Source organism: Antennarius striatus, chromosome 4, assembly GCF_040054535.1.
Source record: "Antennarius striatus isolate MH-2024 chromosome 4, ASM4005453v1, whole genome shotgun sequence".
Classification (NCBI taxonomy): Eukaryota; Metazoa; Chordata; class Actinopteri; order Lophiiformes; family Antennariidae; genus Antennarius; species Antennarius striatus.
The window spans coordinates 10394358-10415096 of NC_090779.1; the positions used below are offsets into that span (position 1 = coordinate 10394358).

Sequence of the window (20739 nt, forward strand, 5' to 3'; positions counted from 1 at the left end):
TCATCTTCTCAAGGTCTGACTCCCTGTGGAATATAATACGTTACAGACTTTACATCATGTCCTCTTAACAACTATTACTGAAGATGTAGTGGCTTTCCTGCACATATGTATATCATATTGATCAGATTGATCTGCATGTTAAGGAGGTCTTGTGCTACACATCACTTGCTGTCTTAATGTTACAGCTGTAGTCCAGAAAATAAATATAAATGCCAAATTTCTAACATAAAATAATATATACTGTCTGTTATGGTATGTAAAGTATACAATGGCATTACACTATATGGTACATATAATAATTTCATGTCTTTGACATGCCAGTCACATCCCAGCTAATCTCCACACCAGATTGTGAACACTCTCAGTTCAGACGGGGTCAGTATTGTGTTCTTGCGCCCTCTGCTGATGACTTACTAAACAGCTCCACACCCACATTATTTGTGCTGCAGGGTGACATGGGAGGAGAGAGGGTGCTGCAGAAGAAGTGGACGACCTTCCTGAAGGCTCAGCTCTTGTGCTCTCTGCCTGATGATGGATTCCCCTTCAACATAATCCAAGACATGTTTGTGCTGACGCCCCATCCAGAGGACTGGAAGAGCACTTTGTTTTATGGCGTCTTCACATCTCAGTGGTGAGGACCCGCTTTAATTTACACCTCTCATCCCATGTCAGCTGGGATAGGCCCTAGCACCCAATGACCATGCGTGGGATAAGTAGTTACATAACATAGATAGTGATTAGAGTGAAATAAATGATCTATCATTGATGCTTGTTCTTGTCTGATAGGTACAAAGGCGCTTCAGGAAGCTCTGCTGTGTGTTCCTTCACTATGGATCAGGTGGAAAAGGCATTTAATGGTCGATACCGTGAAGTCAATCGAGAGACTCAACAGTGGTACACATACAACCATCCGGTCCCAGAGCCTCGTCCTGGAGTGGTGAGCATTAGCATGCTGCCCTCACCTTGAGAACCCACAAAAATGACACGAAATGAATTTTACACATCCATGTCTGCTCATCATTATCGTCTTCAACCTTGACAGATGACCCAAATACTCCTCATGTTCCGTCCTAATATAAATATAGAGCTCATAAAACTATTACTGTAGTGTTGTGGCAGACATATTACAGATGACTCACAGCAAAATTTGGGCAGAAGAGCTGAGTTGCTGCACAGCTGCATTTGGTGTCATTTTCTAGTCTGTAACTGCCTCAAAATAATTTTTTCACAGTGTGTCACAAATGCTGCCAGGGAGCAAGGTATCTCCTCTTCACTGCACATGCCGGACAAGGTTCTGAATTTCATCAAAGACCACTTCCTGATGGACAATGTGATCCGCAGCCAGCCTCTCCTGCTCAAACGTAATGTTCGCTACACACAGATAGCTGTCCATCGAGTACAGGCAGCAAGAAAGGATTACAATGTACTCTTCATTGGCACATGTACGTAACTGCACTCCTGTCATCACACAGAAACAATCATCAACTCGTCTGTAGTATGTTGTTTTACCGATTGAGCTAATGTTTGTTGTCCTGTGTCTTGAAATAGATGATGGGAGACTTCACAAAGCCATTAATATCAACAACAAGATGCACATTATTGAGGAGATGGTGCTTTTCCGTGGGTCTCAACCAGTGCAGCACATTGAGCTGGACACTGAAAAGGTGGGTCAGTATGCTGAGAGAAAACAAGCCTAGTATGTTTCACACATAGTGTGAACTAATGAGATGCTTTTTAAACACAGTTATTGGCAGGTTAGTGATTGCCCGAGTCGTCTCAAGCCTGTGCCTAAAGCATGTTCATAATCAATAAGCTAATTACATAAAACAGTTTCAAGGGATAAGCAGCTAAAATTGTGTCACATTCTGAGGACTGGCTCATCTTTCAGGCAAATGAATTCTGAAATTACGTGGGTGTTTTTTTTTAGAACAAGGTCAACCAAGCTAGAGTCTGGATGAAATTAACCTAGTAACTGTATTTGGGGCACTTCCTTTCTGTCCCTGCTTCGGTGTCTCTCTTCCACAGGGTCGACTCTACGTTTCTTCTTTCTCTGAACTGGTGGAGGTCCCAGTAGCAAACTGTACTAATTATCAGAGCTGTGGGGAGTGCATCCTCTCCAGGGATCCGTACTGCGCCTGGAACGGGAGACAGTGTGTGGATGTGAGACAGACTCCACCGAGCAAGTAAGCACTCTCCTGCACAATGATTTATGAACAGCTTAGCAGCTAAATCTTTCAGATACATTCAATAGAGGATATGATGGGCAGTTATTCCTCCAGATTTGTTTAACTAAAATAGTGACATGGACACCAGCAGTTATTCTGGTTGTAAACTTGGAGAGATGGCCTCTGAGGTTGACAGTAGGGATGTGCCACCGCATTAGGACAACTGTATGAAGTGAGAATCTCTGTGTTACCGGTAACAAGCTTCTTGACAAATGTGATAGATATGAGGATATGCTGGTCACATACATTATGTTGATTACTCAACAAACAGCAGGTCCTCGATTAACTGTCTGGATTGCAGGTGTTGGCACAATTTACAGCAATCTGTTTGTTTTTCTTAAGCTTTCTGCAGTCTATAAAAATATGGCTCAGAATTCTTCTTAATTTAATCTATTCTTTTTGTGTCACCAGTCACATAATAGCTCTTGTAGATGTGTTTTTTGTGTTTATGTCACATAGTAACACTGCCACTCAGTGGATGTAATGTCAGCGTTGTATGTATTCCCTCTGTAATAAACAAATACATTTCAAAATGTCACTTTCTGATTGAATTTATGTGTTTCAGCACCTGGCAGCAGGATATAGATGAAGCAGACACGACAGCTATATGCAACAAAACAGTGTCAAGCCCGCGGTTTGCTAGACCTCAGCCAACACGTACGTTTACTCTTCTGCACCGCCATAGATTTACATAGCAGCAATGTCTTTTTATTTGAGTCTGGATTGCAAATATGCTAATTGTGTCAAAACACTGTGCTCTGAATTCTGCAACTGCTTATTTCATGTAATAAATTATTTGATTTATGTCTCTGCTTTCCTTTACACAGGAATGGCTTCATGTCAGGTGATCATTATCCCTGCCAACACATTTAAAATACTGCCTTGCAAGCTGCGCTCCAATTTGGCAGAAAGAAGGTGGGAGTTCAGAGAGAACACAGGTCACTTCCATTACCCCAGCCCAGAGGGGGGGCTAGTAGTGGTAGCTCACGCTGACAGGCAGGAAACTTATGAGTGCTGGTCGGTGGAGGAAGGCTTCAGACAGCTGCTGGCAAACTACTGTGTGAGGGGCGAAGCCAGGCTGGAGAGCACCACCCCGACAGGACGTTCACATACACCACACATCTCCCAGGAGGAATTCGTCATCCTGCCAGGAGAAGCCCGCTCACCGCAGATCAACACTAAGTCCTACTGGAACGAGCTGATAGTGGTGTGTGCCCTCCTGGCATTTTCCCTCGTGGTATTCTCTCTATTTGTTGTCTACAGGAATCGTAGCCACATGAAATCCATGCTGAAGGAGGGAGAGTGCCCTAGCATGCAACAGAAGAAACCCAGAATAGTTGTAAAACCAGCTGAGAACTTGCCGCTAAATGGCAACACAGTCACAGCATCTGTGTCAGATCACAAGGGCTACCAGACCCTTAATGACAACTACATCTGCAGCACTCCACCCCACGAGTGCTCATCACCTGACAACAGCAAGAGCTTCTCCGAGGCAGAGAAGAAGCTTCTGAACCTGAGAGAGAGTCACGTAGAGATTTCTCCCACATGTCCACGGCCACGAGTCAGACTGGGTTCTGTAATTAAAGACTCTATAGTGTGAGGCTGGCGTCACAAAATACAGAGAGACTCATTTTAAACTAAAAAGAACGAGCGCACTTGAGATGAGCATAACCCTGAGAGGGAACATCAGACTCGTCACGGAGGCATTTCATTTCACAGATTTTTGCACTTTTGTTGTTTTTGTTTCTCATCTCTGTGGTCCATGTGCATTTCATTTTTTCTTCTTACTTCCCATTTATTTGAGCGCATTCAAAGCACACCGAAGGATTCCATTTTGCCTTCAAACTTTGGAGTCTTCGCGTGCGACTCACAGGAATGTAACAAGTGTAGAGGTGGTGTCACAACGGCAGTTTGGTGACTGAATCTCATCGCATTGCCGCACAGTCCGTCCATAAAATCTATTGGTGATGCCTTGAAAGAGGGCGATACGCAAGGTCTCACTCTGGTTGACACAATGCTCTGCATTTTATTTTTACTCTGTCATCTGGTAAAGAGACTCCCTTTGACTGAGGCTACGTTCTGTTCTGCAGCCAAGTAAACATACTGGGAAGGACTAACGATCCAGAGACAGCAAGAATGACTAAGAGACTTGCTCGAAGTGACAGAGGAGGACTTCAGAGAGTTGTGATAAAAAAAACTTTGAAGTAAAAAAAAAAAAAAGCAAGGAATCACCTCAGTGATGTGATGCCGAACTCATACCACCTCAAACACTACACACCAAAAAAAATTACGTCATCATAAATGAAGGCATATAATATGTTTTTGTTTATGTATTGATATTGTTAGTCCGTAAAAAAAGGCTGACATTAGTCAGGGGTATCTGTCACCAAATGTAATAAAGGGAAAAATTTCATTCCAGGTGTTATCATGCTGTTCTTCATGAGATAGGCAGCCTATGCAAAGCAAATAATGTGAAGTGGGGTAAACACCAAGAAAACCTCACCTCGAGACTGAGTAAGCACAAAGGTGTTGGCGCTGTTAAATACTTTATGATCAGTGGCACTGCAAACACACACCCCCAGCACACTCACTCACATTACACTGACATATTACACTCCACGTATGCAAGTGATTTTTGCCGTTTTGGTTTATTTTGAGAAGAACAATGGTCTAATGTTTATATTACAGAAATACACTTTAAGTAATTAGTCGTTTAATGTTTTCAATATTTCTCACAAATCTCAGAAGGAGAAGGAGAATTAAATGTCCCTATTTATGATTGGATTTTAAATAACACATTATGTTTGATATGCCCTCTGATTGGTTTTAAAGGCAACTACAAAGGCAATAATTCCTTTTTCATCAGCGTGAAAAACAGACATTGTGCTTTTTAATTATCTTGATCAGCCATCTTCTGATTCATAACTAACCCATTATAAACTACATGAACCACCACATTTAGGAGCAACTGGAGTATTTTGAAAGCATTTGTAATGACTGACAATGTTGAGTCTAACTTAGGTTTGACTCTAATGTTGAAATACGACCAGCAACTTAAAAACTCCAAGGAAAAAAAAATAAAGAAAGGCCAACTGCTTAACTTGGATTGCATAGGATTTGCACATGTTGTTGAAAAGCCTTAGTATAATGCAGGTTGTGGATTTAAATAAAATCTGCCTTGGGTGAAATGGATAATGCCTTCTGAAACAATAATCAAGAGACGTGCCTCTTGGGATAATGAACTAACCAGGTAGTAGTGCTGTAGAGTTAAATGCTTCACTGTAGGTGTGACAGACCAGACTGACCAGAAATGAGGTCAACGGTGTACAGCATGTGCTCACAAGGTGTTTTTTCTTCATTTTACTGTTTGTTACGGTGGCTTCAAATTCAGTCAGGGACAAAAATTTATTATTAAACTGTAGCACATCAATAACCACTGGCCAATTTAAAACTATTGAACTATAAATAATAGTAACACATTACAGTACAGTTCTTGTAAAAGGCACTGCAACAACGACTTTGTGTGAACAATGTCTGTTCATCAATAATCAATCATGTAGAGCAAGAGCCTCGTGTGTTGACTGTTAAAAAAACAAATGGCAGCTTCTGGTGGTGTGGCTGTCGTCAGAACAACATTAAATTTGTCAAGTGCAGAACAAATATAAAGTGGCAGTGATTTAGTCAAATAGGTGCAGTTACTAAATGTGTTTTATTTGAATACAAACCTAAACTAATAACGCCACAGTGAAAGTATTGTCGTCCGCTCTCCCTTAATAAACCACTGTAGTTTGGACTTGTATTTGTGACAGTACAAGTCGCTCAGACTGTTGTCAACATGTATTGCAAGTAAAAAGAGTTTTTATGTACAAATTGTTTTTTAAATTCAGCTGCCAATGTAAAAATATTGTGAACTGTATTTTTTGTATTATACATCACTACTGTTTTGTTTCTTTCTTTTTTGTATTGTACATAAAAAGCACTTTATTTTAATTTTTCAAATAAAGATCAAATGAATATTTTTTTTTTATCCTAATGTATCCTCATTTTATTACACAAAACACACCCTGTCATTATGCTGTGTATTTATGTCGATGGATATTCGAGGGATCGCAAAACTTTATCTCTACGATACAGTTCAATTAATCCATTCATTCATTAATTTTCTTGTAGACCAAGGAGGAAGAACAAAAGGAGAGAGAGCAAACAACTACAGGGAAAAGGAGAAGTTAGTGACACGTTTTGATGGAATGTGAATAAACAGAAGGAGAGGTAGGAGCTCAGTGAGTCATTGGAGGTTCCCCCAGCAGTCTCAGTTTATGACAGCATGGCTATGGGATCTGCTTTTGGACATTTTTGGAACCACAAGAGATCCAGTACTTTCAGACCACATAGTTCTAGTGGTGCAATAAAGGACAATGACCTCTTCAAGATATGGTGGTTTAAAAGTAAAAAAGGTTTTAAATTCCATTTGTGCTTTAACAGGGAGCCAATGCAGAGATGTTAGCACAGGGAAAATATGATCTCTTAATCTAGTTAGAACACAAGCTGCTGCGTTCTAGATCAGCTGAAGCTGTTTAATAGACTTGTTGGTACAATTTGTCACTAATTAATCAGTAAAACAGTCCAGAAGTACCAAAGGCATGGAATACCTTTTCTGCGTCAGCCCCTCTTATTATCACTGGCACAGAAGAACCCGCGGCCGTACTACGTCACAGAACAAAACCGACTGAAATATCCATCATTTATGACACCACAGCTAGAGAAACGAAATACAGACATACACTAACACAATACTAGATGCTGCATCATCTCTATCGTGTATAAAGCAGGCTATTTTCCAGCAGGAACACAAGTCTCTTTGTGTATTTCCAATACAATCACACAGCTTGTATCCAATCACAGGACACGTATATGTCAAGTGAACGTGAGGCCGGCTAGAAGGCCTTAGTGTCACTAACTGGTGATCTGATTGGCTATCGCATCTGTCTATTAACTAAATGTTACCATTCACTCACAGTGCAGGGAGACCTGCATTCTAGATTCTGAAGGTCCTGGGCAGATTTCATTCAACCTGGCAACACAAGCTAGCTGAATTCTGATTGGATAAAACCCCTCTAATCTAAAAATAGAACACTTACCTGGTGTTGGCCTATGTCATATTATATCCAAATGTATAATAATATATTTATACATATATTTGAATATATTTATTTAAGAAAAATTCATTAAAATATAATTAACTTTTATCATAAATATTTTCATGATCTCTGGTTATGTTACAACAGCAGAGAAGGCCTTCTGGCGCTAACCGCCCGCCACTGCTATCAAGCATATCAGTCCTCCATGAACATTCCAACAATGGATTGACTGTTAGTCAGGTCGTTCAGAAAAACTTCAGAAAGAATTAACAATAAATGCTTTGCGAAACTGGATTTTGGACCAAATAAGCATTTATACATTTTCAGACAGATCTGAGTACAGAGGCATATTCTACACCAGTGTTTTTTTTTATTTCTTAAACATTGCAAGATATGGCTCTAATGTGACATCTAGTTGCTGTAAATTTCATGAACAGTAATTTTGCTAGATGTGTACTGGATAATGCAACATTTAGCACTACAAACTAGCAAATAATTATACAATCTTACAGCTAACGTCAATTTTTTTCTAAAACTGTCAAATTATATTCAAAATTTATTGATGTATTGAGATCCTTAAAACAGAATTATATCTTCAATGAGAATGTGATTCCTGTTTTGCCCCACATTTAAGTCACCCTGAGAGCTGACAAATAAAAAAATAATCAAAAAAGATTTTTTTGTTTGTTATTTTAACAAATGGCAAAATGACAAATGTATTAACACAACTGATGAAAACCACTGCCAGGATTAGGGGAATGGCAACCAGCAGTTCCCACTCTGGAGGTTTACCTCTTCTGATGTTGAATGAGCCTTTGAACACGTCAAAGGTAGGAGAGGAAAAGAGAACCAGCACAAGCACAAGACAGCCATAACGTTACAAATGATAGGAACAGGCTTTTATTTTCCAGGAGTTATTTTATGATGGTCAGACTATTACGATATTGACTTTAGGTACAGTGATAGTGGAGTAACTGAGCTGTAGTACATTCCATTCTAGCTTTATTTAGGCAGAGGCAGATGCAGAATACATACATAAATCCAATTGCATTTATAGTAAATACAAATTTTCAACTAATGTCTGACTAGATCATATCTGGTGGTGAAGTCAGTATTTTACAATGAGGAATTTGGTTTTAATCAGTGCTAACCCTAACCCTGACCCTAACCTTGAGGACACACTGATCACTGACAGACTAAAATGTTCAAATATTCCAATTACACCACCTGAGAAATTTATGATGTTCATGCTTTTGCTTTTGTTTTTGATACAGAAAACTGGAACATAATGACCTCCATTAGAGTCTCATTGTTTCACCCTCATAATACCCACAGAATGTGGATTCACATTGGTTTTGTTATAAGTTTGATAGTTATTAAAGAACAAAATGAAAAATGTCAGTTGAAGATTAAGATCAGTAACTTTTGAAGCTATGTCAAGTTTGTTAAAACCGTAGGAGATTTTATCTGATGTTTATAAATATAATCATGAATAACCACTACTTTTATATTTGCTAGTTTATGAAAATAAAATACGGGTGGCAGTGGCTCAGTTGGTAGAGCGGGTCGTCCAGTGATCACAGGATTGGCAGCTTGATTCCTGCTCACACCCAGTCACCTTGGACTGTGAGCTGAGAGTGGGAGGTGTCAGCTCGCACTCCAAAGCAAGCACTGCCGAGGTGCCCCTGAGCAAGGCGACGTCCCCTTTATAAGTTGCTCATTAGGGCGCCCACCACCAACACACGCCCATCGTGTGTGTGTGTGTGTGTGTGTCTGTGTTACGGGCCTCCACACTACACATGCGTGAGATGAAACTAACAGTGTGATCTTGAGTGTGGGAACAATTTCCCTACAGGGATTAATAAAATATACTACATTTACATATTTGACAGAATGACTGTTGAAAACATTCACTGCCTCTAGATAGGACAAGATCTCTAGGCCCCATCTCACACGGTGGAAGCACGGTGACCCAGAACACACATCTGTAACCAAATCCACAGAATGATTAATCCTGCAAACATAAAAAAAAAACAAATGCCAAAAACACGAGTTCTATTGTACAGGTAATTTATTAAACGTTTCAAAAGAACACAGCATCATGAAACATAACAAAATGCCTTCTTTACAGAATCAAAAAACAAACCACATTGCTCAGTTTTAAATTTGTCTTAGATAATTACTTCCACAATATTTGTCTTTTTTTAAGAACTGTTTTAATCTCACAGGGTGGAGTCACTAAGTTGAACAAAGGGAAGTGTCTGATAAACCTCACACGCTCCACACACCTTAAAGGTAAACAGAAAAGAAGTTGAGTTCGTGGTGCGTTCAAGTAGCCCTACTTGACGCACTGACGCATCTAACCTAACAGTCCAACCCTGAGCAGCTGTTAGATGCGAGCAGCAGCACTTCTGTTATTTAGTCTCTTAAATCGGATGTTGCCCGCCTACCTGGAAATCTGGACCAATGGACTGCTCTTGAGTATCTTTGTGAGACATTCATGACATTTCACCTGAGATGTTATTGGAATAACACGCAGCCGAAATTAGTTCTAAAAGGGAGTTAAACTTCACTTCATATTTTTCATGTTTTACTCGGTCAGCTATGGCGCGACCCAGCCTCCGGAGACTATTTTCGGCATGTGATGTGGACAAGTCCGGTAAGATTGAGTTCGAGGACTTCACCGTTGTCTGCAGAGAGCTCAACGTCCCTGAAAACCAGATACAGATTCTGTTCGACGGGTTCGATATAGATAAAGTCGGATCTATCGACTATAAAAAGTTCTCCTCCAGGTTTCGGGAGGTTTCAGAGACTCTGGACCCGGCGTCTCTTGGAGCCGGGTCGTCCCAGAACCATCGGTGGGAAGAGCTCGCTAGAGAAGTAGATGCGGAAAATCTCCTTTCCGACAGGTCAGTGAACTACACATTAGGCGGAACAAGAACAGTCAACAGTGAGTAAGAATGTCCCGAAGGTAGATCTGAAACATGTGACCTACCTGAAATATTTGCAGAAGACTATATTATTGATTAAGTTGAGATAGTAAGAAAATGTAGTGCACACCTTCCACTTTATCCTGCCAATGTCAAGTTTTAATGTCAAGTCAACTTTTTCGGTACTTGAGGACACCCTGACCTGCTCATTTATTTCGGTTTGTCTGGTTGTCTGTATGAAATCTAGAAAAGCAGCCAGCAGAATATGTTGACATCTTGTGTCAAGATAGGCCAAAGAAATGTTGATTACATTTTATCTATCTATCTATCTATCTATCTATCTATCTATCTATCTATCTATCTATCTATCTATCTATCTATCTATCTATCTATCTATCTATCTATCTTTACTGTACACACACATATATATGTATGTATATGTGTATATATATATGTATATGTACAGTATATACACATATGTATATATGTAAATGTACAGTATATACATATATATGTATAAGTCTATGTACAGGATATAAATGAATAAAACACGGATTTGGATTTGACATGGTATTGTCTGGGTTGACTGACTGTCGTTGGTGGTGGTATTTACTCTCTGACTGCTGTCCAGTTGTCGGTAGTAACTATTCTCTTCCCAGCCTCAGGGAACAGCTGGCTGATCTTTACCAGGCCATTCACTCCTCTTCAGATGTGACTCTGCTGCAGCAATATGAGGAAATCATCCACTCTCTGGTCAATCAAATCCTGAGCAACAGACTAGAATGTGAACGGCTGGAGAGTGGTTTAAAGCGGTAAGGACAAATGCCAGTGTTTTGTTATGATGGCCTCTATTGTTCCCCTCATCTGAACTGTGAAATGGAAAGAAGTACAGTAAAGCAATTGCAATTCAAACACAAGAATTTAGTGATTAACATATCACTTTGTGCTGCACTTCAAGCTGCATTCAGATAAATATCTAAACAGTGAACACAACTGACAGCATCATCTCCACAGTGAACACAGTGCAACATGAGGATTTGTAAGGAGCCATTCAGGGTCACATGAAGTGTTCACTCTCCTTCATCTGCATACCTGTCCACCTATGATTGTCCAGCTGGTCTTTGCTGGTGTCAGAATTTCATTCCTGAAAGTGAAAGTAGAGAGATGCCTGAGTTGTGCAAGAGAAAGCAAAGTTGTTTTATTTGCTGTTGTTGCTATTTCTTGTTTGCTGTTTTTACAAGAGTATAGACCTTTATTGCACCCTGAATGATGAGAAATATTATTATCTCTGGAACTCTGCAACACACTGTGTGTATCTGATGAAATTTCCTCTATTTTTAATATCACATTTTATATATGAAAGAAGAGCACAGTGTTTGTTTTGCCAAGAGCATCCAGGTCTAGTTTGTAGGATTGGCACCATAAGCAATCTTATCAGTGATTTTTATAAAACTGAAGTGTGTGACTCCTCCTCCTCCCATCAGACAGTATAGTTACTGTGCTGATGGAAATGGAGAGATACTCCACAGTTTTCACAATTTTGACCTGGGTGACAAATTTGCTTGTGGGAACATTATTTTATTAAACTTATATTATTTACCACTTTGTGTAAGCATGCCAACATGCCAAATTTTCTTCTTTTAACTGCAATGTTTTCCAGAATAATGTAGTTTCAACATTAACGCATAATAAAAACGTTACCTGCAAAGAGACCTGTTTCCTGAAAACCATGGTGGGGTCACCCCCGTGTAATTGTTAGGAGGTAGCTACAATTCAAGATAATCTGGTTGTAAATATTTTAGGTGTTATGTGAGAGGTTTAAGGAATATGTGAGTCTTTTTTATTCATTTCCTTGAAATCTGTAAAGTAATCCTAAAGTTCCAGGAATTGAATGCCACAGTATGTCTTCGTTGTCTCTATTGTTCACACGGCATGAATAAGGTGACATTCCTCAATCAAGGAAGTAGAAAGATTTTAATAGTTAAAATGCTATTGCTCCGAATTTTTAAAAATATTTTTTTTTTAAAAACGGTATTTCGCCATTTGTTCGATAATAAATCTACTAAACTATATATCTACATATAATTAAAATAAATAAGTCAGGTGTTTAATACAGTTGATGCCAGCAAGTTGAAAACAGGCCCTCCCCCACCTGTGGTTGGTTCATGGTCATGTTGTCTGACGAGAGCAGAGCATTCACCACTAGTGTTTTTGAAAGCAGTCAGGTAGAACTGACATAGAACTGAATGGACTCTACTTTCTCTTCCTGCTGCATTCATCTGTGGGACTGCTGCTGGAGGACTGGCTCTGAATCAGCAACACAAACTGTACCTGAATGTGCTTTTCTTTTCAAACAGGGTAGAGGAGATGAACAGCAGTCAGTTGGCAGAACTGGAGGATGATATCCAGCAGCAGCTAGCCAGGACAGAAGAGAGGGTTAGAGAAGTGGTAAGTCTTATCTGCTCTGCTTATGGAGAATGATTCGCTGCTAAATTCAACAGTAAAAAGTTAAATATTCTATCGGTTCTTCCGGCTGTTGTGAGCTACCTGCATATTTGTGGTACAGCACACGGAGGCAGGACAGCTTTATTCACAAAGAGCCTCTGTAAGTCAGATGAAAGACCCCCTTCAAGGCCTGAGCAGTCTGCACCTCTGACCTGTCTGCTTAAATGTTCGTAGGAAAGAAAAAAAATGGAAGAAATGTTGGCAGTTGTTCAGAGGAAGCATGAGAATAAGATGACAGACCTGCATGCAACCGTGGAAAGACTGTTAAAGGTAGGTGTTCTCACACAAGACGGCTTTACTTTCTTCTCCAATTGTGACCAAACTGTATGAAGAAGACATGATGTTTTCTTACATAACAAGGGACAACACAAAATCTCCTGCATAAGCAGCTCTGGTTTAAAAAGATTGCCTGCATTTTTCTAGATTGAAGCAACTTATTTTAAGATTTAAGATAACATTGACCTGAGTTCTTCTTGGATGCAGTTAATTCAAGATTAATCAGAGATGATGTATTAAAATGCGATCCACGTTCTCTTTTGCATGAAAAAGTGACTTAAAGGATACTCAAACCGCTTACCTGTGAATGGTTGGTGTGATTTTGGACAAAAGTCTCATTCCCATCTAAAAAGAGACAATTGCAAAATCAAAAGTTAAGATTAGATTTAGGGAAGTTGATTATGGGGATGGTTATGGCAAGTGTCTAGGACATCAGTGTAAGTGTTTACACATTGTCGTGTGTTTCAGATTTTACGGTTGACACCTGTGACAAGAGCTTATCAAAGTAATGATAACTATTACTTTGCTCCAGTGTCACATGTCTGAAATATTGGCCTGTTCCTTTTAAAGAGTTGGACTTTTGCATTAGGAAATTTCAGCATCCTGTAGAAACAGAGCTTCTGTATGTGCATCAAGTAGCTAAATTGTTAACTAGAGTGGGCTTTCAAACAATACAGTTTGCATTATACCTATTGTGAATACATTTATTGCATGACAAGATTATTAGAAGTATGATTGGTCATCTCTGAACTTGATTAATACTGATAGTGGAGGCCGTCACCCAGCAGGTCAATTAGAGGCTAAGTGATCTTCACTTCAAGTGATAACTTCAAGTTATGGTTACATGGTGCAAGTTATTGATTACAATTACAATATCCTCTTCAATACGGTACGATATAAATATCAGGAAAGTGGAATCCTGGCCATGTGTCAGTGAACATACAGGAGCCGTACAGACACGTCTGTGATAATGTGGAAGCAGCGATACCAATGCTCCTTCTGCTCCCTTGTGTGCTAAAAGATGGAACAATGAAAATAAGCCACTGCTTTATCAAGATGTTTGTATAAATGTCATTTATCAAGAGCCAAGAGGACTCTGAATTCAAACAGTCAAAGGAGGAGGTGGCCAGCCTCAACAGACAGCTCAGAGATCTCTCTCAGGTAAGTCAGTCTGGGTTGCTTAAGTTGAACAAGTCACGTGCTGTGTTGTGTACAACTGTTCCAGTTCATCACCTAAACCTCCTCAAAGGAAAATGATCATCTGCGGACCTGTCTGCTGCAAGCCCAGACAGACATCTCCATTCTGCACTCAGAGCTGGACAAGCTGAAGAACATGTATTCAGACCAGAAAGTTCAGCATGAAAGGTGAGGCCTGGTTTTTCAGCTCACACACTTCAGGGAAAAATATGATCCAACTTTTAGCAAATGTAGTTTGTATATCTTTACAGAGAAACGGTAGATTTGAAGAAGATGCTTTTGGAGTACCAGTCATATTCCAGTCAGATTCAAGTTCTCCAGTAAGTCTGTCTTTTAATGTAATAAGTCTTTTAATGAAATAAGTAATGAATCTGCTGTTTCTGAAAAAATATGAAAAGTTAATAAATACAACTGTCATATGTTTCACAGGTTCATTTCACAAAAAAACCCCCAACAAAATATATCCTATATATCCTATTGACCTCTGTAAGTCCCACGCCAGGCAGATAGATTGGGTTTTAATTCAGGCTTTGAGATTCACACCAAATATGAAAAACCAAAGCGAGAGAAAAAGAAGAAGCAATATATCAAAGAAGTTTATTTTATGCCTCTCCTTCTGTTCTCAGTCATAACTTAGATAAATATAATTACTGCCTTGTATTTGTTGTGAAAGTCTTAGAACACCATGATCACACCATGATCTTATACCATAAGGCTCTGGGTGTCCACATGCAGCCACGATAGGCTGATAGGTAGAAATGATGATGAACCTTTCTGCATGGATGTCCACTGATGCCCAGGGTGTGATTTATGGACATTCTCAAAGCTAATAGGCTTTGACGCCACATTGCACAAATGTCTTTGCCAAATTGAAAAATTTCAACTCATGTAAAGACAATTAACTTTCCCATCTTCACATCATTTATACTACATGATTTGTGCATTGCAAATTCCCCTCCACTCATGCCTTTGTATTTGGATTGTGTTTAATTGTTTGGTGTGGAAATGATGCAAGGCTTCTGCTTCCATCGAACATGTACTGTACATGATTTGTTTTATCATATAAATAAAAAATCACAGTTTGCTTCTGCAGCATATTCATAAACACTGTCAGAAGACAATCCACAGACCGAATGTGACCACTAGTCTTTACAGGGAATTATTAATACTGTATAAATATTTTGCATCCAAAGGCGTTTATCTCTAAAATGTTTCTTTTTTTCTAACCTCTTAATGGTGATAATGAGAATAGGGTTTAATGTATTTAGTGGACAATGAATTGTAAATTAGCTGCAAAGGAGAACGATAGACTGAATGAATACATGAAAATGAGTTTTGAATACTTTTTGTGGTTTTTCCTTACTGTGGCTTATCCAGCCTTGACAAATCAAGTAGAATCAGGTCCAGTTGAATCATCAGTACAACAAACGTGTCATACAGTATGTAAGTCAATATTTGCATCTGAACCTATCTTCTGCTTCCTTGAACATATCACCAGAGAAACAAACAAAAAGCTATATGACAGCAATGACGGGCTTCGTTCTGCATTGGCCAGTGCATCCAAAAGGAGAGTAAGTCTTTTTTTTTTTATGACGACACACACCGATTGGCTCCGATGAATTGTGTCAAATATAAAAGAAAAGTTTCCTCCTGACTTTATGTTCACAGCTGTCGCCTCAAAATGAAATACCAGCCCGAAGAATGAAACCCCTCCGTCAGAGCACACTCAACCACGGAAGGTACTTCAAGCCTCTCACACAAGTCTGTGAGTCAGAATTAAATTGTCACAGCTTACAGCTTGAGTGTGTCGGTGTAGCTCGGAGCCGGATGCCAGTAAAATGACCTTCTCTCACGTGGCCACCTGGGCTGATAAGTACCTGGACAGTGGAGTCTCTCTGGTGATGGACACAGCTGGGAGCACAGGCAGCGATTATGAGAGTGATGACAGCGAGAGCTCAGCAGAAACTGTGCACCACAGCTACTCCTATGTCCCATCTGATGTGGAGGTCAGAATACACAGGTTCAGTTAGGTCACATGAGATAAAGCTAATGTGTTTCTGAGTTGTGACGTCCTGAAGTCCATGCTTCCTCTTTTACAGATATCTGAGGTGAAATCTGAAGCAGCGGTGTCAGTGACTCCCAGCAGGGCCAGCTCCATTGCTTCATCCATAAGAAGACGCTTGTCAGCATTTTCCACAAAGGTAAAATGGTTCTTTGTAGTCATGACCTCCTCAACAAGCGGTTTTTTTTTTTTTTTTTTGTGATTTAGGTGAACTAAACTGCATGAGGTTTAAATGCTTTTAGTAATGGGGTGCTGTGAGTGACATTGTCAGTGGTCCCCAAGTCGTCAAAACAAAGAAACTTCCACTTGTGGTCCATCATCATGGTTGCTCACAATTTTAAGCAAAATGGTCCAGATCCAAATTATTTTGTTTGAGCAAATTGAGCAATAATTTATTGGTTGTTTGCAATAATAAAACCAGCCAAGACCATTTAAATAATATGGAAGTGTCATATATAAGGCACACTTTGTTATAAGGCACACTGGATTATAAGGCGCACTGTCGGTTTTTGAGAAAATTAAAGGCTTTTAGGTGGGGCTTATAGTGCGGAAAATGCTGTAGTTGTATTCTTAAGGGAAGAAGAATGAAGCACAAGCTGAAAACAACAGCCTACCTGCAGTGGTATCAGGGGTATCAAACCCGATTACAAAAGGGTAAAAATCCAAGACACAAACCATGTGGGGGGCTAAACAGGTTTTATTGAACTGTCAAGTACCTGCAATATTTTGACATGAAAAGATCAATTTGAAAAGATTATACAATAATTCTGTTTTCCTCAATAAAATAAATTCAAAATAAAGTTCAAAATATGTTTTACAAAACAAAATGACAATATTGTTACACATTAAATAAAGAATATGGGAAAACAGTGTTTGGTCGTATTAGGATTCATTATTGAAAACCTCACCTCACGCAGGTAGAAGTTGTGGCATCAAGTCAAAGTGGAGTAGATGGTAATAGCCTTCATTAGAGCATATTGGTCACTGTCACTTTGAAGTTCTATTAACTTCATCTGGAGGTGAGGGGGTGCGCTGCTGGCGTCAGCTGTGAAAGGACTGGCAAAGATGACAAAGCCTGAGTGCGGTGCTCTGAAGTCAGAGACGTGACGATCAAACTCCTTAATTAACAGGTTTTCTTTTGGCAGCCAACCGAGAGCATGGAAAACTAGCAGAAACCAGAGATGCTCTGACAGACAGGACTGTTAGTGAGATATTCTTGATCAAGTTGTTCTTTTCACAGAGTTTTCAAGTTTCACTGGAAATCTGTGATCCTGCAGCCTCTGATTTAGTTGGGTGACGTGTTTGGTTATGTCACATAACAACGAAATCACAAAACCAGGTTGGATCTGACAACTCAATAACTCCCTTTACTTTCCCAAAAAAGCTGTGTAGTCAGGTTTCCTTTTATTCAGTGTAAGATTGACAAACTTACATTTTTAAAAATTCTGTATCTGGTTAGGAAACACCGACTCACACACATTTATCATGCGCTGCTTCAGCAATGCATACCTTGAAGCTCGGAAAGCTGCAGGAAGAGGATATTTTTCTTGACAATGCCCTCTTTCTGCATTGATTTTCCTCTCCTTGAGCATTTTTGGGTGAAATCTATTTCTCACGTACCTGGCATTATTTTATATTTCATTGTAATCAAAATAGTGGTGGTATTTTATCACTTCACAGGTCACAGAATTAACATTATGTGAAATTACGCTTTAATTTATTTCCCAATTTCTTTTACAACACATACTGTAAGCTCTCATGGGAACATAAAAAAGATGTGGCGGCCCACGGGCAGTGAGTTTGGCACGTATGGTGGCTTCCATCAAATACCAGAAAGTCACAGAAGAACATGCCTTACCATGAGGAAGGTGGAGCTTGCGCGTCATTGGACTTTAAAAAACAAACCTCAAAGCTCATCAAATATCCGTTACAAAAGAAATGCTGGACCATTCCAAAGTCCTTCACAGTCTCCTGACTTGAATCCCATGTTGGCTGAGATTTGAATGAGCTGATAAATTTAGGAATATTAAAGAAATTAATGCCTGTCATTAAGCGAATGAATAATTTTGTGACAACAACAGTCAGTTAAAGTGTAATTTGTTATATAAGAGTAAAACACTTTTATTATTTGTCGCATTGCATTATTTAAACTGGAGTTGTTTAACCTGTTCATTCCAAATAAATTGGGGGTTTAATCCAAGAATGATCTGTTTGTTATTGTTGAAAAGGAGGAGTTTCCAGTTTCAAAGAATAGGATGGATGGAAAGAATAAGATTAGTGGAAAGGTTTTGTGTTCCTTTTAATCACAGCTGAGATTTCAACCCTTTTTACACAGGGTTGAAATGTAAAAAGGGTTGAAATCTCAGATGTCTTTGTTGCGGACTAGTTCCACAACAAAGACCTTTCTCATTGCCACCTCTTTATTTCCCAGAACAAATTGCCAGTGGCATTCCACCACTCAAGCGTGCCATTCTTGATAGCATACATGCACCTAGCATGCAAAAGAGGTATAATGTTGAACACACCAGTGCTGAACAGGTGTCTAGTATGACATTGGTGCCTTTTGTAAAAAACCAAATACCATATAAATGTAGTCAAAGCAGATGGCGACCTACTATGACTCTTTGGTTGTGCTCAAGGTTTCTGCTTGTTAAAATGAAGTTTATTCCTTGCCTCCATCTCAAAAATGTCTGTTTATGTTGGACAAGTTCGATTCTATAATAGCAGGTTTTTCCCTGCCTTGAGATAACTTTTTATTTTCATCTGGCGCTATACAAATTAAAATAACCTGAAATGAATTGATCCTCCAATTTGAGGACATGTTTATTTGATTTCTTTACTTATTAAATATGTTAATTGCTACTAGCTGCTGGTTAAATCTCCCATTGAACAGATTTAGCAAAAGATGCTTTCAGTGAATAATAATTGAAAGTTTCTGCATGAAACCGAGCAGTTTTTCTTATCATCCTATTTGTGAAGCCTTTAGAAGCAGCCATAGACGAAACAGAGGAACTTACTCCGATGTACCGCCTGGTTTTAGCTGGTGATGCAGGAGCTGGAAAGTCGAGTTTTCTGTTACGTCTGACGCTCAACGAGTTCAGAAGGGACATTCAGACAACGCTGGGTGGGTGTCAAAGAAAGCATGTGTAATCAGACACCGACACTTGCTTGATTTCAGATATTTAACTCTTCTGTTTTGGTACTAAGGAGTTGATTTCCAAATGAAGAGGATGTTAGTGGATGGAGAAAAGACAAGCCTACAGATATGGGACACAGCCGGGCAGGAGAGGTACTGCACTGTATCCTTAACAAAAGCTATGCCAATTTGTTCTCTTCATACCGATTCAAGAATGGAATACAGAAGAATAACAAAGAGATATCTTTTGTTTTACTGTAGGTTTCGTAGTATTGCCAGGTCCTATTTCCGCAAAGCTCATGGAGTCCTGCTCCTCTACGATGTCACTTCAGAAAGCAGCTTCCTGAACGTCAGAGCATGGGTGGATGAAATTCAGGTAACTGTAGAAATGCCTTTTAAATATGTTAAAAGGTTGACAAAGAAGAATGCTGCCAAAAAGTGGGCATATATTCTACAAAGTCCTCTGTTTTTAATTCAGGACACTGCAGAGGAAAAAATTCCCATGTGTGTTATTGGAAACAAGGTCGACCTGCGGGAGGAGCGTCCGGAGGGAAGCTGTGTGAGCAGTTTGCACGGAGAACGGTTGGCACAGGTTTGTACATTTTCAGTGCACTTGATGAAAAAAGTGTTTAGCCAGATGCCCAGTCCGCCCACGTGTCTAAACAAACTGACTGCAGTCAGGTATGTCAATGTTGTGCTTGCAGGCATATGGTGCCTTGTTCTGTGAAACGAGTGCCAAGGAAGGAACCAATGTTGTTGAGGCTGTGTTGCATCTAGCGAGGTAGGAAGCCAGACAGTTTGAGTTTGAAGGTTTTACTTCACAAACCATGACAACACTTGTTTTTACTTTCCACAGAGAAGTAAAGAAAAATGTTAAACTGAGTCGACAGCCAGATCCTCCGGTCAGACTATCTCCATTCAACGCAAAGACTTTTAACACCTGCTGTGGACTGTAGACGACATCAGATGATATCAATAGTCATGACGGAACCATGAAGGACATCATTGTTTGATTTGTGATGAACAACATTTTCATTACTTGTTTTTAACTATTTTAAGTGAGTTTCATCAGTGCCAACTTTTAGATCAAAGACTTTAACTTGTGGAACATTAACAGAATGTTTTCACGCATTTATTTCTCAAAGATTTGTATATATTTGATAATAAAGTTATGTAGGTACACTGATGATTCAGTGATGGTTCATGCTAAATACTAAATGATATTTTAATGCTTTGTCAGACAGAATAAATAGTATGTTAAATTGATGCA

The 20739-nt window shown here is 39.4% G+C and overlaps 2 protein-coding genes across 2 annotated transcripts in view; both read left to right on the forward strand.

Annotated features, from left to right (window-relative positions):
• The window catches only part of sema4ba (sema domain, immunoglobulin domain (Ig), transmembrane domain (TM) and short cytoplasmic domain, (semaphorin) 4Ba), a 44332-nt gene extending 38088 nt beyond the window's left edge, over positions 1–6244 (forward strand). The window contains exons 9-15 of the mRNA XM_068312618.1: positions 450–631; positions 787–937; positions 1232–1442; positions 1549–1664; positions 2026–2183; positions 2791–2882; positions 3053–6244. Coding sequence (XP_068168719.1) covers positions 450–631; positions 787–937; positions 1232–1442; positions 1549–1664; positions 2026–2183; positions 2791–2882; positions 3053–3825 — 1683 coding nt within the window. The 3' untranslated portion in view covers positions 3826–6244. The remainder of the gene's footprint in view (positions 1–449; positions 632–786; positions 938–1231; positions 1443–1548; positions 1665–2025; positions 2184–2790; positions 2883–3052) is intronic.
• Positions 6245–9562: 3318 nt separating this feature from the next.
• Positions 9563–20465, forward strand: rasef2 (RAS and EF-hand domain containing 2). Its single transcript, XM_068314185.1, has 17 exons — positions 9563–10272; positions 10953–11105; positions 12651–12741; positions 12973–13068; positions 14158–14235; positions 14324–14439; positions 14523–14591; positions 15770–15842; positions 15940–16010; positions 16088–16277; positions 16371–16472; positions 19313–19457; positions 19541–19622; positions 19731–19845; positions 19948–20061; positions 20174–20250; positions 20326–20465. Exons 1-17 carry the CDS (start codon positions 9968–9970, stop codon positions 20423–20425), a joined length of 1977 nt encoding a protein of 658 aa, XP_068170286.1. The 5' UTR covers positions 9563–9967; the 3' UTR covers positions 20426–20465.
• The last annotated feature ends 274 nt before the right edge of the window (positions 20466–20739 follow it).